Here is a 27,941-nt window from a genome sequence, read left to right as displayed (position 1 = left end):
CGAATATCGGCTTGTGAATGTCATCCACCTCTGATATAAAAAAAAATGAGTGTCCCCTGGGCCTATGAATTTAACTGCAGCACTGCATTGCACTGCTCACTGTACAGTACTGCACTGCTCTCTGCTCACTGCACTGTACTGTACTGCACTGCTCACTGTACTGTACTGTACTGCACTGCACTGCACTACTCAGTGTACTGTACTGTATTGTATTGCATTGCACTGTACTGCACTGTAGTGTACTGTACACACTGTACCTTAATGTACTGTTCTGCTCACTGCCACTGCTCACTACCACTGCTCACTGCCACTTCTGGAATATGATAGGCTCTCCTGTCTTCTTTTATCGCTCATTTTCACGCAATGTATCTACCAAATGTAACCCATATGGAATGTAGGGCTACTAAACCCTTTATCATTTAAAGATGCAATTGCATGAGTTCTCCAGTAGGGAGCACTCAACATAATTCCAGTAACAGGAAATTACATGTGAGCACCCCGTTTCCAGGGGGTCACCTTGAACTTAAGGTTAAGAAATTAACCAAGGTTTTCTGATATATGAGTGAGGTATCTCACTATGGGACACGCCCCTCGCGCTGTCCCCCAGAAGCAATTTTACACTACGCCAGTCGTGACTGGCCAACAGACGTGACGTCTGCCTGGCCAGACGTGACGTCTGCAAATCCTTGTAGCGAGGGTCGCCCCTGGACATTAAATCTGCTCCCCAGTTCCGCGCGACCGGCACGTGTGTTCCTCTTGGCGACAACAGCTGGGCGTTGCCCCACATGGTCAACAAAGGCGGGACTCCCTCCTACTACATAAGTCCCGTCGTCACGTCATCTCTTCAGTCTATAGGCAAAACACATCTTCCTCGCTCCGGGCAAGGAGGGTGGTCTGGTGAGATACCTCACTCATATATCAGAAAACCTTGGTTCATTTCTTAACCTTAAGTTTTCTTTCAATATTCGCTCGGTATCTTGCTATGGGATATAGTAACTCCCGTATTGCCAAAGAAGTACCAGTGCAAACCCATCAAACAGGCATGTTCACCGATCCAACGCTCAAGATTGTGTGAGACAGATAAGGCGCAGTAACATCCAACCTGTAGAATCTAGCGAAAGTGTAAGGCGTCGCCCAGCTGGCAGCCGCACATATCTCTTCCACTGAGACCCCCTGGAACAGTGCCCAGGATGCGGACATGCCGCGAGTCGAATGTGCGCGCAGGCCGATAGGGGGTTCCAAACCCACGCTATTATAAGCCATGGCTATAGCCCCCACAATCCAGTGTGATAAACGCTACTTCGAGAGAGGCTTCCCCAGGTGTGACGTAGCACATGATACAAACAGCTGCTCCGATTTCCTGAACCCAGCCGTCCTATCAACATAGACGCGTAAAGCCCGCAGCGGGCAGAGCGCATTCAGCCGCTCCTGCTCCTGGGAGGAGAAAGGAGGAGAATGGAAAGCCAACAGCTCAATAGGGAGGTATGACAACGCAGAGTCGAATACCTTGGGAACAAACGCTGGATTCGGCTTTAATAGAACCTTTGAGTTCCCCCGCAAAAACTGCATGCACGTCGGGCTAACTGCCAGCGCATGGATGTCACTAGTGCGTCTAGCCAAGGCCAACGTGAGCAACAAAGCCGTCTTAAACGAGAGAGTCTTAAGCTCTACCTGTTGTAAGGGCTCAAACGGTGGGCGTGACAGTGCATCAAGCACCGTAGATAAATCCCACGGAGCAGCCAAGCTCCGCGACACCGGCCGAAGACGGCGTGCAAACGATAGGGTGCTGACCTGCCGATTTGTCCCCAAAACCTATGTGATAAGCCGATATAGCGGCCAAGTACACTTTGACAGGGGAGAAAGCCCGGCCTTTATCCAGCAAGTCCTGTAGAAATGTCAGAATAACAGGCACGGGACTCTGGAAAGCTATTTCCCCAGCTTTCGCGCACCAATCCTCGAACGCACGCCATTTCCCGTCATATGCGTAACGCGTAGAGCAGGGATGGGCAACTTTCATGATAAAGAGGGCCACATTTTTCATCATAACCATCGGAGGGCCACATGACTGCACACTTCAACTAAACGTGAGCTGAGAGAAGCTACACAATTTTGAATTTGGTAGATATGATTTCCTGTATTCTGGTGCATTTTGGGGATGGCCACTACCTAAAAAATCATCCAGAATCATAACCTATGTACGGTATGTTAATTGAACCAACATACATTCATTTCATGTTTTCCATGCTCAAACAGCCACATGAATGGTCAGTATTTTTATCAGTGCAAAGGGCTCACATACATCCTCATTCAATGAAGTCAAAAAACTGAAAAACAGTGGCCCAACATTAAGTGCAACAACTCAATGAACTCAAACCCAACAAGCAGTTGTAGTAGTTGTAGTGGCGACTTAAGTGGATATCTTTAGATAGATAGATAGATAGATAGATAGATAGATAGATAGATAGATAGATAGATAGATAGATAGATAGATAGATAGATAGATAGATAGATAGATAGATAGATAGATAGATAGATAGATAGATAGATAGATAGATAGATAGATAGATAAATACTTTAATAATCCCAGAGGGAAATTATTTTTGTCACGAACTCCAGATATACATACACAAATACACAAATAAATAAATAAATATTAAGAATAAAAAAATATATATAAAATATAACATATATATATATCCATATCCATATATATACATACACACACACATATATATATATATATATATATATATACACACATACATATAAAATAAATACACATACATACACAAAAGATAAAAGATACAACCTAAGAAAAACAAAAATATACAAATAAAAAATTTAAGGACAATATAAATATATATACAACACCATATATACACATACATATATATATATACATATACATATATATACATACATATATACACATATACGTATACATACATACATACATACATACATATACACATACATACATATACACATATATATACATATATATATACATACATACATACATACATACATACATACATACATACATACATACATACATACATACATACATACATACATGCATACATACACAAAAGACAGCACTGTACAAAAAGAATTGTACAGTATTGTGCAAAAGGTGCAAGAATTATAGTCCTTGTTTGAGGTCAGAGATTACAGAGAGGGACGGTATCTGACATTCTAAGGGAGGCGTTGTACATTTTTATGGCCACAGGCAGGAAAGATTTCCTGTGGCGCTCTGTGGTGCATCTGGGTGAGAGGAATCTCCTGCTGAAGGTGCTCCTCTGCAGGGCCAGTGTGTCATAGAGAGGGTGTGAGACATTGTCCAAGATGGACTGAAACCTGGACAGCATCCTCCTCTCTGCCACGGTCGTCAGGGTGTCCAGTTCCTCCCCCACAACATCACCGGCCCTCCTAATCAGTCTTTCAAGTCTGTTGGTGTCTGCAACCCTCATCCCACTGCCCCAGCATGTGACAGCGAAGAAGATTGCACTGGCTACAACAGACTCGTAAAACATCCTCAGCATCGTCCGGCAGATGTTAAAGGACCTCAGCCTCCTGAGGCAAAAGAGTCGGCTTTGGCCTTTTTTGTAGACAGCCTCTGCATTTCTAGACCAGTCCAACTTGTTATTAAAGTACACCCCCAGGTACTTGTACTCCTCAACAGTGTCCACTGGGACCCCCTGTATGGAAACAGGGGTCACAGCTGCTGTTTTCTCCCTCCTCAGATCCACAATGAGCTCCTTCGTCTTTGTCACGTTGAGTTGCAGGTGATTCAGCTCACTCCAAGTGACAAAGTTGTCCACAACAGTCCTGTATTCACGGTCATCCCCCTTTGCAATGCAGCCAACTATTGCTGAGTCATCAGAAAACTTCTGAAGGTGGCAGGACTCAGTGCAATAGATAAAGTCTGAGGTGAAAAGGGTGAAGAGGAAGGGAGAGAGGACAGTCCCCTGTGGGGCCCCAGTGTTGCTGACCACCTTGTCAGACACACAGTTCTGTAGGCGTACGTACTGTGGTCTGCCCGTCAGGTAATCAACAATCCAGGACACGATGGGGGCCTCCACCTCCATCGCAGTCATCTTCTCACCCAGTAGAGCCGGACGGATGGTGTTGAAGGCACTGGAGAAATCAAAGAACATGACTCTCACAGTGCTTGCCGGCTTGTCCAGATGAGAGTAGACTCTGTTCAGCAGGTAGATGATGCCGTCCTCAACTCCCAGGCGGGGCTGGTAGGCGAACTGTAGTGGATCAGTGAAGGGCCTGACCATAGGCCTTAGCTGCTCCAGGATGAGCCTCTCCAGGGTCTTCATGACATAGGACGTCAGGGCCACCGGTCTGTAGTCCTGAGGGCCGTTGGGACGCGGCTTCTTAGGTACAGGAACGAGGCAGGACGTCTTCCACAGCACGGGGACCCTCTGGAGGTGCAGGCTCAGGCTGAAGACCAGACTCAGTACTCCACACAGCTGATGGGCACAGGCTTTAAGCACCCTGGGCAACACACCATCGGGCCCTGCAGCTTTGCCGGAGTGGAGTCTTGTTAGCTGTCTTCTCACCAGGTCAGGCGTGAAGGACACTGTAGAGGTGACAGTTGGGGGAGGGGTGAGGTCCTCAGGTTGTAGAGGACATGATGCAGAGCAGGGAGGAGGGGTGGAGTAGGTAGGAGTGAATTGAGGTGTCAAGGGGCAGACAAGAGGTCTGTAAGGAGAAGGAGTAGGGGGAGGTGGAGTGGCAGTAGGTGTTTGGCAGCAAGCAGAAGAGTCTTGTGGGGGAGGGGCCGCTGTATCAAACCTATTGAAAAATAGGTTCAGTTCATTGGCCCGGTCCACACAGCCCTCCAACCCCATGCCACCAGTCTTCTGGAACCCAGTGATGTTTCTCATACCACTCCACACATCCCTCATGTTGTTTTGCTGGAGTTTATTCTCCAGCTTTCTCCTGTATCTGCCTTTTGCCTCCTTGATTGCAAGTTTGAGTACCACCTGTACTCTCCTCACCTCATCACGGTTGCCATCTCTGAACGTCCTCTTCTTTTCATTCAGGATGGCCTTAATGTCCTTTGTGATCCACGGCTTATTGTTGGCATAACAGGTAACAGTCCGAGCAGGGACATTGCAGTCCACACAGAAGTTGATATAGTCCGTGATGCACTCTGTAAGCCCATCAATGTCCTCCCCGTGGGGCTCACAGAGTGCAGGCCAGTCAGTCACCTCAAAGCAGCCCTGCAGTGCCTCATAAGCCTCCCCCGACCACCTCCTCACAGTCCTTGTGGTCGTAGGCTTCCTCTTCACCAGCGGCACATAGCAGGGTTTGAGGTGAACCAGGTTATGATCTGACCTGCCCAGAGGGGGGAGAGAAGAGGAGATGTATGCATCCTTAATGTTAGCATACATCAGGTCCAGGGTCCTCTCCTCTCTGGTAGGACAGCTCACATATTGCTTGAAGGTTGGCAGAACTCTATCCAAGGTGACGTGGTTAAAGTCTCCCGAAATGATGATGAGGGCACTGGGGTGTTGAGTCTGGAGTTTGGAGATGGTGGTGTGGACGATGCTGCTGGCAGATGTTGGGTTTGCAGAGGGAGGGATGTACAGTACAACAATGATAACATGCGGGATCTCTCTAGGCAGATGGTATGGACGAAGTCCAACGGCGAGCAGTTCAGCATCCGGGCTACAGAGCTGTTCTTTAATGGTGATGTGACCAGGATTGCACCAACTGCTGTTTACAAAAACGGCAACCCCCCCTCCTTTCCGCTTACCGCTCTCAATACAATCCCGGTCAGCTCGGATGGTGTGGAAGCCATCCACAGAGACTATATGGTCCGTAATGTCCCTGTGCAGCCATGTCTCAGTAAAACACATCAGGCTGCACTCCCGGTACTCCCGGTGACTCCGCGCCAGCGCTGTCAGCTCGTCCATTTTGTTGCTAAGAGACCGCACATTTCCCATAACAACCGAGGGGAGACGCGGCTTAAATCTTCTCCTATCCATAAGCCCTTCCCGTCTCGACCCTCCTCTCATCCCACGGCATTGTTTCCCTCCTCTGCATCCCCGGTGAGCTTTCCTCCAGAGTTCAGGTGGGATATCAGCTGGTCTGTCCACTATGCCGGTCGGCATTAGCGCAAACAGCTGTTCCCCGGAGTAAACAAAGGCAGCTTGTTGCTGCGGCATAAAAAACAATCACTAAAAAAGCACTAAAACCCTCAAAAGCAGCCTCGTTAGAGAGGGTAGGACTTCACCGGGTTAGAAGTGAAACAAACTAGAACGAACAAAAGTATTAAAAGTTAAGAAAGTTAAAAAAAGCGAACTCAAAGGCTGGAGCAACGTAACCGGCAGCCTGCAGCTTTCGCGCACGCGCACAAACTATCACAAACTATTTAATGACTGATATCGCTTCTAAGCAAACTAGACGCATGGGTTTGCCTTCGAATTCTATGAATTCTTCTCATCTTTCTTGACCGAGTTTTCTGTAACTCGACTTTTTATTTATTTATTTTATTTATTTATTTATTTTATTATGTGCGGGCCTGACTGAGTGAGGATGCGGCCGCGGGCCGCCAGTTGCCCATCCCTGGCGTAGAGGAAGCCCTGGCGCCCTGGATAGTCGTAATGACATTCCAGTGGAGTCCAGCCGTCGTTAGGTTCATCCTTTCACGGGCCAGGCCCACAGAGCCATGCGCTCCGGATGAGGATGGAAGATTTCCCCATGCGCTTGCGTCAGGAGATCCCTGCGTAAAGGCAGAGGCCAAGGCTGGCTGCACAGCAACTGGACTATTTCCGCCAACCAATATTTCCCCGGCCAACGGGGGGCTATAAGGATCAGCACATGACCCTTCTCTCGCACCCTGGCGAGAGTAGGATTGATCAGTTCTAATGGGGGAAAAGCGTACAGGAGGACGCGCGGCCACTCGTATGCCAAAGCATCCAGCCCCATCGGGGCGCTCCGACCGGTTAGGGAATAGAACAGAGGGCACTGAGTGTTCTCCTCTGATGCAAAGAGATCGACCTCTGCTCGACCGTATCTCTCCCATATCTGGTTCACGACCACGACGTGGAGTTTCCAATCCTTGTAGCGAGGGTCGCCCCTGGACATTAAATCTGCTCCCCAGTTCCGCGCGACCGGCACGTGTGTTGCTCTCAGCGACAACAGGTGGGCGTTGCCCCACATGGTCAGTCTGTGTGCCAACGTGTACATTTGAGGGGAGCGCAGCCCCCCCTGACGGTTTATATACGCCACCACCGTGGTGTTGTCCGTCCTGACTAGAACATGTTGCCCTCTCAGAAAGGGAAGAAAATGTTTCAGCGCCAGTGACACCGCCTGTAGTTCCAAGCAGTTTAGGTGAACAAACTGCATATGTGAGCTCCACGTGCCATTTACTGTTCTGCCCTCGTATACGGCTCCCCAGCCAGCCCGTCGAAAGGACTTTCCTCGCCAGGACAGCTCCCATGGTAACGCCTGTAGTCAGAAAGGACGCGCGTCCCCAAGGGCGCAGTGCCGAGACGCACGCCCTGGAGATCAAAACCCGGCGATGGCCATGGCACGTCGGGTTCAGTCTGAGTCAGGGATGGGCAACTGGCGGCCCGCATCCTCACTCAGTGCGGCCCGCATCCTCACTCAGTCAGGCCCGCACATAATAATAAAAAAAAATAAAAAAGAATAATAATAATTGATCGAGTTACAGAAAACTCGGTCAAGAAAGATGAGAAGAATTCATAGAATTCGAAGGCAAACCCATGCGTCTAGTTTGCTTAGAAGCGATATCAGTCATTAAAGTTATCCACTTAAGTCGCCACTACAACTACTACAACTGCTTGTTGGGTTTGAGTTCATTGAGTTGTTGCACTTAATGTTGGGCCACTGTTTTTCAGTTTTTTGACTTCATTGAATGATGATGTATGTGAGCCCTTTGCACTGATAAAAATACTGACCATTCATGTGGCTGTTTGAGCATGGAAAACATGAAATGAATGTATGTTGGTTCAATTAACAAACCGTACATAGGTTATGATTCTAGATGATTTTTTAGGTAGTGGCCATCCCCAAAATGCACCAGAATACAGGAAATCATATCTACCAAATTCAAAATTGTGTAGCTTCTCTCAGCTCACGTTTAGTTGAAGTGTGCAGTCATGTGGCCCTCCGATGGTTATGATGAAAAATGTGGCCCTCTTTATCATGAAAGTTGCCCATCCCTGGTCTGAGTGATGCAACCCATCGCTGAACCAGCCTCATATGGAGGCGGCCAAGTGGGACTACTACCAGCGCCGATGCCATCAGACCCAATAGTCTGAGGCACGTTCTGAACTTCAACATCGTCCCCCTGCGAAAAATTGCCAGACAAGCCTGAAAGGCTTCCACTCTCTCCGCGGATTGACGTGCTTTGAACGTCACTGAATCGAGGTACAAGCCTATGAACGTTATGCTTTGAATAGGGACCAAAACACTCTTTTGCACGTTAATTGTGAAACCAGGGACATTAGGTGCGATATGAGCACACTGGTCTGCGCCTGAGCCTCCTTGGGCGACTGTGTGGCTAGAAGTCATCTATGTATGTTGCTAAACGCATTCCTTTCAACCTGAGGGGCGCGATAGTAGCCTCCGTGCATTTCACAAACACCCGTGGACTTAACGAAAGGCCGAACGGGAGAACCAAATACTCGTACGTTACACCCTGGAAGGTGAACCTGAGATATTTCCTGTGAGGGGGATAAATGGGGATATGGAAATAAGCGTCCCTCAGATCTATGCTTGTGAACCAGCCTCCCGGGTGCACGAAGCGTATGAGAGCGGCGTGTGTCAGCATCCTGAAACTGTACTGTCTCATGTAATTGTTCAGAGCGTGTAAATCGAATATCGGCCGGAGGCCCCCTCCCTTCTTCGGGACTAGAAAGTACCTCGAGTAAAAACCGCTTTGGTTTTCCTCCGGTGGCACTACCCGAATTGCCCTTTTGTTTTTTAGAGAGGTGATTTCCTCCTGTAAAACATGAGCTTTCTCTCCACGGGCCTGCAACTGCAGTATCCCGTTGAAACGGGGAGGAGTGGACGCAAATTGGAGCCTGTAGCCGGCGGTTACAGTTTTTATAACCCAATCCGACGCACCACATGCCCGTCACTGTTGAGCCCGGCCAGACAGCGGTCCCAGCGTCGCTGGTCCTGCCGGGCCGAACGGGCATGGTGGGCTGCGCACCGGCGCTCACGCCCACCAGGCACCGTCTTATTACATTCTGTTCCATTTTTTATGTTGTGTGGCCATCGCCTTGTAGCCCTTCTCGGTCATCGACGACTGGAAGGAGTCGGCTCTGGACGGCAGTGTAGGGCTCGCCGAAGACATGGCAGACTTCTGCGTGGGGTGGAGGTGCGACGCCAGCAGTGGTTCAACCGGAGGCAGGGGGGAGAACCCCTTTTCCTCCATACCGGCCCAATCCAACCCCGATCCACCCTGGACAGGGATCTTGGCTGAGAGAGGCTTGATCCAAGACCGGGTCGCTTCTTCCAGGCACTCGGGTAAGGCCGGAAGTAGCAGGCTGGTTGAGGTCTTCGCCTTCGGGAGTCGCTTGCCCTCGTAGCGAGTTGTGGCGGTCTCCACCGGGGGCTCCGGCCACTCGATGTTCAGCCGCGCAGCCGCCCTCTTGCAGGCCTCGTGGAGGTCCATGCTGACGGCCGGGTTCAGGGAGGCGGTGCACCCACCGCCCACCACCATAGGCGACGCGGTGCGGGGGGGAAAAGAATCATCATCCTCGTCCTCGTCAGAGCCGAGGCTAATAGATTCCCCCCCCGACTCGGAGTAACCGCCCTCGGCTTCGTCAGGCCCTTCCAGCAGGCTAGCCTCGATAGCGTCGGGCTGAGTCAACTCCAGCGGCTGGGAAGCGTCGGTGAGGTCCACCTCCGATCCCCAGCCGGTGCCCAGTGGGGCGGCGAGCCCCCGGGATCCTCCCGCTAGCTCCGGTAGTGGTGGGTCGGCTACCCCCATTACCGGATCATCTGCGAAGAGCTTCGCCTGCTTATTCAGCCGGCGTTTGTGGGTTTTATTGGAAAAACGCACGCAATGCTCGCAGGTGGCCGGGAATGCAAGGGCAGCCTTGGCATGTTCCAGCCCAAGGCAGCGAATGCAGGCGGTGTGGCTATCCGCCCCCAACATCTTGTTCCCGCATACGCAGAACTTTGTCGGAGGCTTCCCCGAGCCCTCGGTTAGGGTAGGTTCAACCTCAGACTGCATGGTCTCTGTCTGCTTATGCCCAGCTGCTGTTTGGCGACAGGTCAGCTTGGACACAGGGATCGCAGCTAGTGTAGGTACTAGCAGCTAGTATGGATACTAGCAGCTACTGTTTGGTGACAGTCTAGCTCTTTTTAGCCTCACAGAGGTCAGAGGTAGCGATGTAGGCTAGCGTTCGGTGACCGAGGGGTTAGCTCGCTCTGGGAACAGTATGCTAGGCCTTCTACAACTTCTGTCCGAGAGGTGCTTCTAGGAGCGAGAAGAGGTTAAAGACTGAAGAGATGACTTGAGAATGACGGGACTTATGTAGTAGGAGGGAGTCCCTCCTCTGCAGGCAGACGACACGTCTGTTGGCCAGTCACGACTGGCGTAGTGTAAAATTGCTTCTGGGGGACAGCGCGAGGGGCGTGTCCCATAGTGAGATACCGAGTGAATATTGAAAAAAAAACGGAACACTGGACAGATGGCAGGTATTAAGCACAACAGAGAATCTCCCGGCATAAAACGCCATCAATTAATATTACCACCTTGATTTGTTCAGTCATAAATATTTCCATGGTATTAATAAGGTGTTGTTTTATTAGGACCTGAACATTGAAAATACAAGATAACTACCGTGAATTATATTGTTCACTTGAATCTCCGGTTGGTTTTTTTGTTTGATCGAAGGATGTTTGAATCTACGACGGCAAGCTTTGGCCAATAGAACTGTGGATGGTTTGGATACGCCGTGGCCAGCCGTGAACACCGCCATGGACGATTGTGAAAATCCATTCATAACAGATAAGACAACAAATAGATACACAATAACCTACCCGGGTACTAGTAAGAGAAACTGAAACACACATATCCGGATATCCCCCCCTGAACTAGAAATTCCTTGACCGAACAACTCCTTTCCCAAGGAGTACTGTAGCTGGGGAATCCAGCTACAAAGGACTTATTCTTTTGATTTTGTTTGTTTGTTTGTTATTTTCAAAAGCTTTATTTTGTATCAAATGTCAATGTTTTATGATGAATGGAATGAAAATATCTCATCTATTCAACCAACACCAACTCCCTCCGTGGGTCATTAGTGTTTAACTTCTTAAGGACCTGCACTGATGCTAGCATCCTATCTGCCCCTTCCGGCTAAGACCACGGTTGCTACACAAACATAGCACAAGCACGGTTCCATCTCTGTGGTAGGGTGTCGTTCAAAATTAGGGGAAATCATTGAATAAAGGAGTTTCTTTGTCATTGTGTTTAACTAAATACTTCCAAATCACCCGTTACTTAAACAGCATATAACGGTATCTTAACCTGCTGTTCATTGGTTAATCAATATCATCCATGGAGTGTTCTCATTATATCCTGACAGGATGAAAGGAAAACATGAATAGCGAGAGACCACTCTGAGGCTCAAAGGAAAGATTAGTTAAATGATTCTCTGGGCCCTTGAAGTCCGGTCAGTTATCTATTTGTATTTTATTAATTGTTTAGGAAAACAAGGATGAATAAAAAGATTGTGGGCATTGTTTGTTCTGCCTCTAAGAATATTTAATATCGGCCCGGAATACGTAATACTGACGTTACAGCGTTCAATGTTAGCATGTTCAATGTTAGCATTTAGTCTTTGACAATTTGCCTTGGATATGCATATTAGCACATATAGAGTCATTCTACAGCTCTCCTTTAGCCGAGAGAGAGAAAGAGAGAGAGAGTGAGAGTGAGAGTGAGAGAGAGAGAGAGAGAGAGAGAGAGAGAGAGAGAGAGAGAGAGAGAGAGAGAGAGAGAGAGAACCAAAACGGACATGGGGAGTGAGTCTGATAAACAGGGGAAGAGAGAGAGAGAGACAGAGATAGCAGAAGTCCTGAGAGGGAGGGAGACAGAGCAGACGTGGGAGAGGCGGGGGAGGCAGAGAGGGAGACCTTGGAAATGGAAGATGAACAACAGGGTGTTAAATAGAGAGGAGTTAATGTGAAGGACAACCACCACGGAGCAGATTTATACACAACCTGTGTGTATAAATCAGGCCTGTTCAGACCGCGCATCTAACATTGTCTGAACCGACACAGATTCTTCAGAGTTCACCTGGACTCTGCATGGCCACCTCCTCCCACCCCTCCTACTTATTGTACGTTGTACATCCTGGCACTTAATTACGCCCTTATTGTATGTCATACTTAGTTATAGTACTAAGTTGTGTGTAGCATCTTATCCTAGCTATTTTTTTTGTGTACGGGGAATGGGTTAACCTAGCGATTGTTAGTGCTTGGCCCTTGGCCTTCTATGAACATCCTTACTGTACCAACAGATATATTGTTGTTTCTCCTTCTTCTGACAAATGTACTTATTGTAAGCCTCTTTCTAAATGCCCTACATTTAAATGTAAATGTAAAAGTCCCCTTCGGACCCTGATCACACTCCGGTCATCCGAGTAGGGATCCTCTCTGAGCCTCGCGAGCCGTTCAAACTCGCCCCCGAGTGGCTCGGATTCAAATGTGTTGTGTGTGTTTGCCCAATATTCCCGGCTCATTCTCCGACGTGTTTTCCATATGGCGTGTGTGTGACATCTTTACTAGCCGCATGGGGTTAATCCCATCCATGTGTTGGTCTTTCGGCCGGTAACCACGGCGATGCCTTACAACCACAGACAAATGTAATTGGATGCCATTGATTCAACCTCGTAAGCGGCAATAGGCGGGGTCGGGGGGGAATGCAAATCCAGCGGCGGCTGACCACGCCCGTTGCAACGGCCCCCCCCCCCCCCCCCCCCCCCCCCCCCCACGTGCGGTAACATGACACAGGCCGGGTCCGACCACAGCTAATGGTCCCACTCCCTTCACTGTGATTGGTTGGTTTTTGGTTGGATGCCGGCGGGAAGGCGTGGCCTTATTCACCGTAGAGAACAATGGATACTTTTGTCTAGTTGATCTCTTGGTCTCTGGTCTCTGGCTTTTGGTCTTTGGTCTCGGGTCTCTGGTCTTTGGTCTTTGGTGTCTTTCGTCTTTCGTCTTTGGTCTCTGGTCTTTGGTCTCTTTGGTTTCTGGTCTCTGGTCTTTGGTCTTTGGTCTCTGGACTCTGATCTTTGGTGTCATTGGTCTTTGGTCTGTGATCTCTGGTCTCTGGTCTTTGGTCTCGGATCTCTGGTCTTTGGTTTTTGGTCTTTGGTCTCTGGTCTCTGGTGTCTGGTCTCTGGTCTATGGTCTTTGTCTCTGGTCTCTGGTCTGTGGTCTTTGGTTTTAGTTTTTTTGTACAGAAAGATGACTGAATAATAATTACTATTGAGGATTTATTTGAACAGACGTTCTGTCCAAAGCGACCTGCAGTGAACACAGACACAGGTGGTTAAGGACCAGATGGGGGTTGGGGGGTTAGGGGGCTATGGACATTGGGGATCGAACCCAGTACCTTTTTGTTGGGAGCCCAACACCCTAATGACCATTACGAAACCCTAAAGCAACCCTGCCTTGCTCAATACAATCCTCCTGTGAAAAAAACACCATGGGGTACCCAGCATTAGGTACCTTGAGGGGCAGGGCCGGGGGCGTCAGAGCTGCTGTGTGAGGTGTGTATATATAGGGCCCCAGTCACCGCACAGGGCCGCTGGGCAGGAGTGTGTCCGGGCTTGTGTTGGCCAGCTGTCATTCAGCCTCACAAGGTGTGGGTCCACATGCCTGCTCCTCAGTGGTGTTCGGGGCGGACCGCCCGCCAGGATGGGCTCTTGGGTCAGGACCTCTAGTGCGGCGCCTCGCTCTTCTCTCTGATGTTTTCCTCCATTGCTTTGGTTTTTGCTCATTGGAGTTTTTGCTCATTGGAACCGGATATCGTTTGTTCTCTTCACAGAGAGAGAGACGGAGAGAGAGAGAGAGAGAGGCCTCAACACATGGTTAGGATTTCCCATCATGCCATTATTTGAGAAAAAAAATTATTTATTTATTTATTTTCATCCACTGAATTCCCAAATCATAACCGAAGGACTCCACTCCACTTGTCCTATTCTCCCCTCTCCTTTGGTTTATTCCTGTATTTATTCCTGCAGGACAAGTCACACCATCTTCCAGAGTGATATTTCAACGATAAAGTCCTCAGGTACCACAACCACCTCTATGACTCATCACGTCCATCGTCAAGGCAACCTGGACGTGGCCAGCTGGCTCAAAGAGGAGACGCGTGGTCTTATGACATGTGCTAGACAGTTGACACACACACAGATACACACACAAACGCACGTACACACATGCTACACACATGTTGGGATCGCCAGCGATCCCAACATGGAAAAACTCACACAGGCCTGCTTTAAACTTCAGGCTGAAGTGGCCAAAGATTGGTAACATTTTATAAATAATACACATACTATTCTCACATACACACACACACACACACACACACACACACACACACACACACACACACACACACACACACACATGCACACACACACACACGTTATCACACGAAGATAATGTGCCATTATCTTCCTCTACAGATGGCTGCGATGCGTTTAGCAGAAATAAGCCTTCCCAGACCGTTTCCGATAAGCGGAATGATTCCCGGAATCGGCTAATCGCCCTATAAGCGGGTAGAATACAATACAGTCAACAACCATGATGAGTATCCCATTGGAGGCCTTTTCATTTTCGCTAACTGCCGCCATTTTAGGTGTTCCTCAGGCTTGTTAATGGCCCGACGCTTTTTGTATAGACAGCGAAGTTCGGACAACAAAGTATGAAAGCATGACCTTACTATGGAGAACTTGTGGGCTAGCTCCTCCTCCACCATGGGGGTACAACCTGGGATGGCCCTTAAAGGAGCATTTCACCGGTGGAGGCATGAATATGTATTGAAATTGGGTCCTATATGTAGTCGAATAATAAAACAAAAATCTAATTTGGTGCCGTCTTGACCGAGAAAAGGCAGAAAGTGACTTTTTGGCGCTTCTGGATTGAAGACAACAACTCCCACCATGCACCACGATCGCTGGCCACTCCCGCTGATCTAGTTCTCCGCCTATCGGACACCTCGCTGTTCCATCTACCAAGCTGATACCGCAAGACTGCTTGAAAATCATTTTACACAACATTTCTAGTGAGGGGTATTAGTTGGTGAACTCAGTGAATTAGCGTATTTTCCGCACTATAAGGCGCACCTCGTAAAGACTATAAAGGCTCGATTCCACCGGAGGCGTACGCGCCGCGGGACGGCTGTGCCGCGGTCACCGCTGCTGATCGCTTCCACTATAATCAATGAGACCATTTCCACCAGGCGCGCCGCGGAACGTTTCAGCAGCGTCCCAGGTGCGGCGTGCCGCGCTGCGGCGCTATCTTTCCGTCCTATTCTATTTTTGCCGCGAGCCGCTGCTAAACCGCGTCAATTTCGACAGAGCAGGTCGAGCCGGGCAGGAAGTGAAAAGTAAAAGCCATAGAGCATCCGGTCAATTTTCAAAATAAAACACAATACTCAGCTCATGTAACTTCACATCAACATTATTACGTCATGACCGGTGGGTCTCAGAGGGTCGGCAACATGGACGACGAGAGACTCATTGTCGAAGTTCAGCAACATGAAGTCATTTATGTACCAAAACATCCTTTTTATAAGGAAAATGTCAGAAAGGACAAAGCGTGGCATTTAATTGCAATAGTTTTGGGAGTGGAAGGTGAGTGCATTAGGTTTAGGATTATCGCGTGATCTCGTGATCTCGCGTGAATACGGCTGGCTCGCAAGGCAGCGCTACACTGCCGTTACGCGCCCGGTAGGAATGGACGCAGGGCAGAGGACGCAGCCGTTCCGCGCCGCGTACGCGTCCGGTGGGATCCCGGTGTAAGGCGCACTCCGTAAAGACGGAGTCATTTCGAAACCGCATCGAGCTGTAGAAACGCTGTAGTAAATATTCAAGGCGCTGGTTCTCCACAGAAAAAAGTGGAGCGCATCAAGCCTGCGCGCTGTATACAAACATTCAGTCACGAGGAGATTCAACCTTTTAAATTGAGCAGAAATACTTTTTAATGTACAGTTAGTAATTACATTTATCAAGGGGCTTTATTTAAAGCTACAAAAAGAATACAAATAAAATAATAAATAAACTATTCAACGCAACTCTGACGTCCCCCAGCAAGTGGGGAGCCACTGCCATCAAGCGTTTCAGACGTCCACACGAATCCTAACACAAAACCGCATAGGTCCGGATAGATTTGAAACCACCTCCGAGGGTGGTTTCAGAAATGTGCGGTTTCAGGCACCGGATTCGCCGGCTCCGTCTGGACAGTCGGCCGAACGGACAAGACTTATGCGGTTTCACCAAAAAATCGGCTTCGTGTGGACGGGGCCTTAGAAGGCGAACACACGTTCACCAAGACGGGGAGACAGCGCCGGGCGACTTACGCCACTGCCTGGGCTGATAGAACAGTCTCAACTGTGGTCCAAGCTTTCACGAAGGCAGGAATAATCACTGAACTGCCAGGCAACAGCAGCGACACTGACTCGTATAATGACGAGAGGGAGCCGGGCATGTTGGATGCCGTACTCGCCCAACTGTTCAATTCGGACACTGAAGAAGAAGAAATTAGGGATTCGTGGACGGGGAATGCACTGAAAAAGTGAGCTTTATGTGTTATACGTAACTGAACAATGTTGAGTTACGCACTAACGTTTGAATTAGCGGTATCAGACTGTGTTTCTTTTACGTGTTTACAACTGAACAAGGCTGGGAGATATTGTTAATATGCACATTAACGTTTGAACATCGTTACCATGGGAGTGAACGGAGTTGTCAGAACGCTTAATAAAGTTTGACTTATCTGACTGTTTTGTTGACATTCCCTTTAGCACAGCTCCATCTAGTCGATGCATAACGCAACCCGCACTTCCTATTTTCTTGTACGCAAAAATCGTCATATTGCGTCATTATGTTTGAGATTGATACAGATCCCAAGTCTCTCCAGAAAATAAGGGAATGATGCTCGACCATTCAAAAATATGAGTGGGTTTCTAACGATACAAAGCTTAAAGAGCCCATGCCATTAAAATCACATTTTTCCTATTGTTTGTTAAATAACATAGGTCTGAATAAGTTTGTGAGCTGTGGTAAGTTTGAAATCTATGCAGTTTGTCTGCTGAGTGCAATAGGCAATGAAAGGAAAAAGGCAGAAGAAATGAGCCGATCTGGATAAGGTGACACTGTGACGTAGCGTTGTCAAACTATTATTCATGGCCCTGCCCACTTGGTTCGTAACCACCCACAAGAATTCTGAAGGAGTCGTGATTGAGCTAGTGCTAAATGCTAATACGTGTACGGTAGTTGCTTAGTTCGTAGTAACAGGCTAGTTACAGAATTTTGAATGCAATGGCAGAACGACATCGAAGTACATGAACTGCGACATGCTGCCTGCCGCCGGTTGCCGCGAGGCACCACCGCCGCGAAGCACCACCGCCGCGAAGCACCACCGGCCGGCAGCGGGCAGCCGGGCGGTGGTGCCTCGCGCCGGCAGCAGGCAGCGGGCAGCCGGGCGGTGGTGCCTCGCGCCGGCAGCAGGCAGCAGGCAGCGCGCGGTTCTGTCTACTACAGATTGATGTGGAAGTGGAAGAACCAGAGACGTCGGAGAACCCGACGAAGTCCTTTGTGATTCATTATATCGTCTGGACGTGCACACAGCTTTTGGCCGTGATAATATGTATTATTTGATATAGATATCGATGTATTATATGATATTATTTAGATATAGAGCTCCAGGACTGTAACGCAAATGTTGTACACTTCCTTGTTATTTGGATAACCGTTCTGCTGTTGGTGTGATGGCGCATAACACGTCGGACTCTCGTCTCTGGTATTTCTACAACGAGACTCGTAGTGGGGGTTATCTCAGCCATGGTTGAGAATGAATTGGGGGAAAGGAACTTTGGCTTTGACTCCCTGAAGTAGGCATGAACCACGACATGGAGGAGAAAGGGATTGTTGACCGCGGTCGTCTCCCGCCGGAGCCTCGCTGCCGATGGACCACCGCCTCGGCTTCAGGAGGCGGTGATTAGCACTGACCGCTGCCGAGGCGGCGGGAAGCAGGGCTCAAGCGGGATACATTTGCGGCCAACAATCCCCTTCTCCTCCATGTCGTGGTTCATGTACTTCAGGGAGTCAAAGCCAAAGTTCCTTTCCCCCAATTCATTCTCAAACATGGCTGAGATAACCCCCACTACGAGTCTCGTTGTAGAAATACCAGAGACGAGAGTCCGACGCGTTATGCGCCATCACACCAACAGCAGAACGGTTATCCAAATAACAAGGAAGTGTACAACACTTGCGTTACAGTCCTGGGGCTCTACATCTAAATAATATCATATAATACATAGATATCTATATCAAATAATACATATCATCACGGCCAAAAGCTGTGTGCACCTCCAGACGATATAATGAATCACAAAGGACTTCGTCGGGTTCTCCGACGTCTCTGGTTCTTCCACTTCCACATCAATCTGAAGAAGACGCGGTCGTTTGAGATTCATAATAGCCTATCGTCTGGAGGCTCACACAGCTTTTGGCCGTGATAATATATATTATATATTATATGATATAGATATCTATGTATAATATGGGTTTCTAAGAGCCATTGCGATACATCCACCGTAAACAGAGCGCATGGTACTGTGGCTACAAGCTGCTCAGGGCCACACCCCCACCCCCCTCCTTGACCTGCCTTGACACGCCCACCGTAACCAGAGCGCATGGTACTGTGGCTACAAGCTGCTCAGGGCCACACCCCCACCCCCCTCCTTGACCTGCCTTGACACGCCCACCGAAACAGCGCGTTTGGGGGAAGCTCAATGTGCGACTGGTTCGGAGTGGCTGTAACTCTGCACCACGGCTGAATTTTGGGGACGTCTTTGAATACTGTGTTTGTGGCCCACTAATACCTATATTAAAGCATCCATAAAATAGCATGGCATGGGATCTTTAAGTGAAATGGGTGAAGTTGCCCTTTAAGGATGTGTGTGTGTGTGTGTGTGTGTGTGTGTGTGTGTGTGTGTGTGTGTGTGTGTGTGTGTGTGTGTGTGTGTGTGTGTGTGTGTGTGTGTGTGTGTGTGTGTGTGTGTGAGAGAGAGAGAGGACACTTATTTCGTTTAAACAGAAAGGGAGGGGAAGGGCAGTGAGCCTGTTAGGGGGAGAGGAGGGGGAAGCCTGCTGTCACTGTCCATGCTTGTATACTCTCTGGGGGAGGAGGAGAGAGGAGGAGGAAGCAAAAATAGAGGAGTCTCAGAGAGCAAGAGAGGGAGAGAGTGCAGTGAACACAGATTGGTAGGTGCAAAGATGTCTCCCCTCTCTCTCTCTCTCTCTCTCTCTCTCTCTCTCTCTCTCTCTCTCTCTCTCTCTCATTCTCTCCTCTCTGTCTCTCGGCCTTGGTCTCGGTCTTTCTCTCTCTCTCTCTCTCTCTCTCTCTCTCTCTCTCTCTCTCTCTCTCTCTCTCTCTCTCTCGCTCTCTCTCTCTCTCTCTCGCTCTCTCTCGCTCTCTTTCTCTCTCTCTCTTTGTGTCAGTGGCAGCCGAAGTACGCAATATGAATGAACTAAATATGCTTAGTGTGTGTGTGTCTTCTGCTTGATGTACCAGCATGGGTTTGTGTGTGTTTGTTCCCAGTGTGTATGCATTGTCTGTGTGTGTGTCAAGGCTTATGTGTGTGTGTGTGTGTGTGTTTTTCCGTCGGTACCGCCATTGTCACTAGAACATTGTGTCCAGTGCAACCAGGACTCAGACTCTGAGATGCGATGGCCTGAGAACCAGTGGCGAGTTGAGCCGATGGAGTTGATGTCCTGTTGTTGCCTTGTTTTGGTTCATTCTCGAGGAATCAATGTGGGCTCGCGCTGGCGTCTAGCGGGCGGTTATCAATGGGGAAGCGAGGCTGTGGGATGACTTTGATTCGTTCATCAGTTCTGCTGTTGTTTTGTTTGTTTTAAAGGTGCATTGTGTATTGTTTAGTGCCATCTAGTGGTGTGGTTGCAGATGGGCACTAACTGAATACCTGGTATGGTAGTCTAGCTACGGTAACCTAGCTCTCCAAAATATGTTATCGTGTCTGACAGCATCGAGAAGTCAAGTGTAAAGGGAGGATTCCTTGAGGTATTTAGTCTATAGAACTTTAGGTTTAAAACACGTCCTCTCTAGAAGCGCTTGTCTGTTCTGGGCGACTGTAAAAACAAATCATGTAATCTGAGCTATGGGGGCAACACTTCGACATCCTTGATCGGACATCAACTATGCATTCTGTCCCAGAATAGCTAACAGATGTGGTATATGACCCAAGTTCCTTCGTACGTTCATCGGGATTTGATCTCCGGTAGGAAGTTTGTGCTCATGGGCAGGGCGAATGTGCTAATGCTAGTGCTTTATAGCCTCACCTCATTGTTCTGTGCTACTTGTCTCTGTTTCTAATTAGGGATTTAAGAGTTGGGTTCTGTCCCAAACCACTTCCAGTAGAAACAGAGACGGGTCATTAGGCTTTAGCTAGAGCCCTGAGGCAACTCAGCTGTCTTACAGGTAGGCCATTAGACGGGTGGACATTGGGGTGTTGAACACACCACCTTCTGGGCTGGGAACTACACACCCTAGCCAATGGAATAACCTTTACCTCTTCCAGAGGCCATTGCATCTGTTTAGGGCCCTGATCACCCCTGTTTTAAGTCTCAACCATTGGGGCCAAAGTCAAAGACCCTCACCGCTAGACCAAACATGGGCACCATGTGGAACTAGGGCCGGAACCGTCTTCTCCAGGACGGGTCCCCTGGTATAACTAGGGCCCCCTGGTATATTAACGGCTGTCTGAGGATATTTGGCAACAGATTTGAGCATTTCTTTGTACATGTAGTATTCGTCCGACGCCATCTGCCATCATAGTTTGTTACTGCTACTACTACTGTTCACTATTTAAAATGGGAAAAATTGCAACAAGCTGTCTGTGAATAGCTTCTCCTCTCCGTGCACACGCTGATCAAAACATGATCGTGCGTGAGAGGAAGGATTGTTGGCTTTTTCCCCGCAGATAAGGCCGCCGGCCGAACTCCTTGGTGGAAACAATCACGGGTTCACCAATGAGGGAGGCCGGACATACCTTAGCTCATCCAACACAGCACCTTATTCGCCATGACTTCTCAGACATTCTTATGGTGAAAAAAGTCGATAAAATATAAGTTTAACCTGTATTATATTATATATATTATATACAGTCTATGTTAAGTGTAACCTGTATTAGATACCATCTATGTGCTTAACACCCATTACAGAGCCCCACTGGCCACTCAGCTCGTTACCTGCTTATTAACGTTGTAGAGCTAGCGGGATATGCTTCCAAACAGCGATTTTAATCCGTCAGGAACATTTTGAAACATGAGACCTATCGGGTTTAATTGCGGTTTAGTTAGGCTATTGTTCAGGGCAGGGTGATTTGTAAGTAGCCTATTGTGTAGAAACATTGAACAAACGATGGCTGTGTGGCCCTTTTGCTGTCTCTATGTGGGTGAGGCCCCCTGGAAGGAAGAGGCGGCCCACACCTGCACTAGACCGTGTTCAGTGCACTGCCCCCATGTCGACGTGGGTTTTCTCTTTTAATTTGAAAGTTATTGCTGCCGTGGGTCTCTCAGACCTGCTTCCGCAGCAGGTGGTTTAGACGAAGGCTCTGCTGTGGTTTGGGTCTTGTGTGTGTGTGTGTGTGTGTGTGTGTGTGTGTGTGTGTGTGTGTGTGTGTGTGTGTGTGTGTGTGTGTGTGTGTGTGTGTGTGTGTGTGTGTGTGAGTGTGTCCGTGTATATTAAACTCGAGCCTCTGTATTTGTTAAGATTTCAAAGAAAGCTTAATTTGAAAAGAAAACTAAACTCCATAAAACTGAATCAGAGGTCCTTAACTTTCATATAAATACATTGTTCACATTTTATTGACTGACAATTGATGGTTATGTTGTTGTTTGGGTATTTTTATGTCAAGATAGCAAATTATTAATTTAGTTGATCCGGCCGCCGCAGAGTTGGAAACCGCTGCAACGTGGAGAGATGAGCATTGGTTGCTTAGAGCATCCACCAAACTCCAAAGACACAGGAAGTATGGCGACACATTAGTGCCATAATTAACTATTGTGATAAAAGATGCATTCGGGCGTATTATATTATTCCACACGCGTAGATATTAACTGCGAGCGCGCAAATGATCTCTGCGCTCGCGCAAATTACCTCTGCGCGCGCAAAACAGCCTCTCGCGCGCGCAAATTACCTCAGCGTGCGTAAAACAGCCTCTCGCGCGTATCAGCCTCTCGCGAAAGATGTTTTTACGCTCGCTCGAATTTAATTTTGGCACTATGGGGGAGGGAACCAAGGCAGGGCGGGTTTTCCTATGATTGGCCGTTTCTGAAGCGCGATATTTCATTGACAGCCCTCCTCAGCCCTCCTCTCATTCAATTCTGAATTGTTCAGTAAATGGCTGAAACGATAGTTACGTATTGTAACTCCAGATTCTATGAGTATAGGCGCAGCCTTTTAAGTGTCGGCCTCATTGTCCTTTAAATAGCTGAAGAAAAGCTGTTTATTGGGAGCAGAACGTCCGCCGGCGCCCGACTATATCTGCGAAATGCGGACGTCGTTGAGGCACGCCGCACGCGGACGTGATTGAGGCCCACGCTGTTGGTGGTCGGGGATTACACATTTTTCAGTGCTACGGCTCACGCCTAGGGATAACCCAATAGCAATAGCCTTAAAAGGCTGCGCCTATACTCATAGAATCTATAGTTACAATACGTAACTATCGTTTCAGCCATTTACTGTACAATTCAGAATTTAATGAGAGGAAGGCTGAGGAGGGCTGTCAATCAAATATCGCGCTTCAGAAACGGCCAATCATAGGAAAGCCCGCCCTGCCTTGGTTCCCTCCTCCATAGTGCCAAAATTAAATTCGAGCGAGCGTAAAAACATCTTTCGCGAGAGGCTGTTACGCGCGAGAGGCTGTTTTGCGCACGCAGAGATCATTTGCGCGCTCGCAGTTAATATCTACGCTTGTGGAATAATATAATACGCCTGAATGCATATTTTATCACATTAGTGAATTATGGCACTAATGTGTCGCCATAAGGAAGTCACTCCTTCTCCATGGGAACCACCAGTGAAACTTAGAGGAGACAGCAAAACCCAGCACCAAACAAAAAGTTCAGAAAAGTATTCGAGACGTGGAGCAGTGCAATTCTGGCCTGAACCCAAGACAAACATGCATACTTAAGTTCAATTAATTATTTTAACGCCCAAGACTATTTGTACAAAAACATCGTCTTGAGTGTACCACAGGTCCTCATTGCGTGACTTTTGGTGGGAACAAGGTCGCGTTCTGCTCCCCCTGCCTGGACGAGTGATGCGATGTGTGCTAGCCTTACTAGCATTCTCGCTCAAAATAAGTTAATGAGGGACAAGATATTCACAGGGACCCCTTCAGTCACTTCCACCTCTTCTCTAGTAGTGTCCACTGCCTCAGCAGACCACATCATATCTGGGGCGGGCTGAAGTGAGAGATACCAGACCAAATATCTGAGGTGGACTGGAGGGAGCAGGACCGCCACTCTCCATACGCAGAGTACGCAGAGCACGTACGGCCCCAAGTACCTGGCAGGGGCCCCAATAATAAAGGCTGCTAAAAAAAAAAGTCATGATAATTATTAAATTATTACATTACAAAATATATAAATTATTTATGAACAGGCCCACTGTTATTTTTTCTTAATTGTGTACCCTATCACTCATTTCGGGCAAATTACATGTTTTTACCTAATATATGAAAAGATTCCCCCTCCCCGCTTCCCTGAAATGGTACAGCCTATCAAAGCTCTCGTCTTTTCGCATCGGAATCCTTTCTCAGCGCAGTTTTTCTAAACTGAAACTCATTAAAACATATCTACGGTCAACAATGGGACAAGACGATTAAGTGGCACATAGGGTGTATTATGATGACTTGATTAGCGATTTTTCTGCAAGGACCTTTGCACCTTTGGAAAGCCTCCTGCACCTGCTGAGAATGCACACGCAATTTAGTATTTTACACTTTCCAACAGTTCCAGTTCTGCATCGTGTAGGGAAACTATTTTGGTTAGGATAATACTGCACTTTGAGGTAGTTTTAGGGTGTGTGAAAAATAGTTGTGTGTTTGTTTATTTTGATGACTTCCTTTTATACCTTATTCATGTGCATATTTTTTTTCGTTTATCTTTCAAGCCTGCAGTTGTTATTATAATGTAATGCTGCTGTTAAGAAAGTTGTATGTATTACTTATAAATTACTTTATATATTGCTGATGGTAACTGTTATTTTGAGGGGGGGGGGGCTCCATGACCAATTTATGACAAATTATGCTTAGGGCCTCAAAAAGCTTAGCAGGGGGCCTTGGAGTGAGAAACACCAGACCACATCATATCTGAGGTGGACCGGAGTGAGAGACACCAGAACACATCATATCAGGGCAGGACTGGAGTGAGAAACACCAGACACTCCGCTAATGGCTTTGGCCCGGTCGCGGCGTCTCATGTTGGGAGCTCAGCATGTTGGAAGCTCAGTTAATTTGTCATTTCAAAACACTCAGTGTTTTCACAGGTAATTGCATTTGTTTGGTCTGTGTGTAAGTGTGTTGTGAGTGTGTGTGTTTATGTGTATGTGCATGTGTGTGCACGTGTTTGTGTTTGCTAGCTTATTAACCTCAGAGGCAAGTGTTCCCGGCTCACAGCGCGCTCCCCAATAAACAAGTAGGTAAATAATCGGCCTATCGGCTGGCTGTTTATTTGGCTTTAGCGGCGGAGGAGGCCGTGTGATTGGCCCACTCCGAGTCAATGCACACCTTGTCCGTCGACTCACACTCGTTTCTGACCGTCGCCATCCGCTCACCCCGGCAACTGTAACACACTACAGCTCAGTGCTGCTGACCAATAGGAAGGCAGAGTACCAACGTACGTGCGTCAGCAGACTTTAACTTCCTGCCAGAGCTGATTAATAACAGGTCAGATGATCCTGTTAACCATAGCGTGGCTCTCACGGTGTTCAGCTTCTATCCTGAGCGGACTGAAGGCCCTCATGCGGGTTTGAGGGGAGAGTGAAAATCTGGAGACGATTTGTAGCTTGGGCGGCATGTGGCTCAGGAGGTAGAGTGGGTTTGCTGGTAAGCGGAAGGTTATTGGTTAGATCCCCGGCTCCTCCAGTGTTGAGGTGTCCCTGAGCAAGACACCTCACCCTGACTGCTCCTGACGAGCTGGCTGTGACCTTGCATGGATGACACCGCTGTCAGTGTGTGAATGTGTGCATGACTGGGTGAATGTGTCAATATTGTAAAGAACTTTGAGTGGCCGCTGGTTAGAAAAGCGCTTTATAAATGCCGTTTACCAGCTCTGTTACGTGAACAGCTCTGTTATTCTAACTCAATAAGTATGTCTTTAGAAATAGGATAATATAACACATGCTATTTGCACTTCTAGGGTTAGGGTTTGGGTTAGGTTGAGTTCATAGGTTGATAGCATGGTTGGCCTTCGTGGGTGTTAACCACTTGAAGAAAAAACAAAACAAAATAAATGTGTTGTGCCAAAAGTCCACCCTTATTTCTCACATTCAATCAGTTGTTATCAGAACACAGGATGACATCTCCCTTAACCTTATATAATCACAGTAAAGTCTGCCTGAACGTCCATATTCCCGTCAGGATGTAAAGGTCCAGGTACCAGACTACCCTGTGCTGCAGCATGTGACGCAAGGCCACGGTGTGAAGTTGTGAGATGCATTACAACAAGCATTAGCTTGTTTTGATGACGCTGATGTTAGCTGCCCACAGGGATCCATGTCCACAGTGTAGGAAAAGCTTTCCCAGGAGGCCCTGCGTTCTTAAATGTGATGCGATGGTGTTTGACAAACTCCGATAATTGTTCTTTTACAACTTGTTTAGTCTGTTTATTCCAAGCTCTCCACAGCATAACATTACAGCATCGCCACAACGGCGGGAAAATCACGGCACACACACTAAGGACGCCCTAATCACTGTGCGCTCTCTAGTAACACCTAGATGATGACCGTAAATAATAAAATAGAGGCGCCCACAAATATAACTTGACACAATTCGTTCTCACAAAAGGTCTCATCATGCTTTGGGTCGCTGTATTCTGTGTACATTACACTTTTGGAAGCACATTACGTGATATAAATGAAAAACACTAAATAATTTAATGGAGGGTAAAGAGATGCCCAGCTTGAAGAAACACCAATGAGACAAGCATGACTCCTGGACGGTGCTGCGTCTCGTCGCCATGCGTCTCATGTCGTGTGGCAGCTTGTTAGGAGAGAGTGCTACAGAGACGGTTCATTAATGCCGCTTTTCCACCGCACATGTAGCTCGACTCGACACAACTCGACACGACACGACTCGACACGGTAGCAGCACGGGTGCTTTTCCACCGCAAAAAGTACCTCCTGGACGTGGGCGGGGTCGGCTGCGCGAAAGGGCCGTGACGTATTTGTGTACGCGACGCAAACAACACATACGCAACCCACACATGGACAGAACCCACATAACAACAATGGAGGACATCGATCACATTACTATTATTAGCTGGCATGTTGAAGAAGTTGGAGAAGTGGAACATGTTGGCTGCGGCGCTGCTATGGATGTTACCAGCATGGTTGCCATGTCGCTCTCGTGACTTCGTCACACTCTCTGGCCAATCAGTCGCCGGCCGTCTGCCGACGTCACCTTTTAGCATCGGCTCAGCTCGCTTGGAACCTAGAGCGAGTAGGTACTAGAAAAAGCAGCCACTTCAGGTACCAGATACCATGGTACCGCGGTGGAAACGCAAAAAATGCGAGCTGAGTCGAGTCGTGTCGAGTCGTGTCGAGCTGGTACCATGCAGTGGAAAAGCGGCATAAGGAGCTCCATCCAGGTGGAGCGTTTAGCACTTCCCCTCCGTTGTGGGAATGATCTGCATGGTTGCAAAACATCAACTGTTACCGACTGCTCAGACTTCACCCAGAGCTCCTCTCTCTCTCTCTCTCTCTCTCTCTCTCTCTCTCTCTCTCTCTCTCTCTCTCTCTCTCTCTATCACTCTCTCTACATTTCTCTATCTCTCTATTTCTTTCTCTCTCCATCCATCTTTAACTCCTTCTCTCTGCATCCATTGCGCTCACCCCCCCCCCCCCCTCTCTCTCTCTCTTCATCTGTAACCTCTCTCTCTCTCTCTCTCTCTCTCTCTCTCTCTCTCTCTAGTGGACATCAACTCCGCCCTTCCGCTGCGTCTCCCTCCGGCTGCCATCCCCATGGACCTCCGGGTGGACCAACAGCACCACCACCACCAACACCATCCACACCAGCAGCTGTCTCCCATGTCCCCCCTGGGCCAGCAGGGCCCCCTGGGCCCCGGGGCCCCGAGCGGAGGCTCCAGCCCCGGGCGGGAGCAGCAGCTGCAGCAGGAGCTGCTGACCCTGAAGCAGAAGCAGCAGATCCAGAGGCAGATCCTCATCGCCGAGTTCCAGCGGCAGCACGAGCAGCTGTCCCGCCAGCACGAGGCCCAGCTCCAGGAGCACATCATGGTACGCTGGGAGGGCCGGGTGGGTTGGACCTGAGGGCAGGGGTCACTGATTTCATAGGTGGATTGTATGTTCATAGGTGGATTTCATATTGGATTGGATGTTATTGGTTGATTTTGATTGGTTGATTGGTGGGGTGATTTGATTGGTTGAATGGCCAG

General features: G+C 48.4%; 1 protein-coding gene across 4 annotated transcripts in view; it reads left to right on the top strand.

Annotated features, from left to right (window-relative positions):
- LOC132455142 (histone deacetylase 4-like) overlaps window positions 1-27,941 on the top strand; it is a 181,008-nt gene that overhangs the window by 63,755 nt on the left and 89,312 nt on the right. For 3 of the 4 annotated variants that reach the window (XM_060048870.1, XM_060048873.1, XM_060048869.1), the window contains one exon: window positions 27,461-27,783. In XM_060048870.1, the coding sequence (XP_059904853.1) occupies window positions 27,461-27,783 (323 nt within the window). Of the gene's footprint in view, window positions 1-14,255; window positions 14,402-27,460; window positions 27,784-27,941 lie in introns of all 4 variants that reach the window. The other variant, XM_060048872.1, reaches the window with a different exon arrangement.

Source organism: Gadus macrocephalus, chromosome 4 (genome assembly GCF_031168955.1).
Source record: "Gadus macrocephalus chromosome 4, ASM3116895v1".
NCBI lineage: Eukaryota > Metazoa > Chordata > Actinopteri > Gadiformes > Gadidae > Gadus > Gadus macrocephalus.
This window is presented reverse-complemented; position numbering and strand designations above follow the sequence as displayed.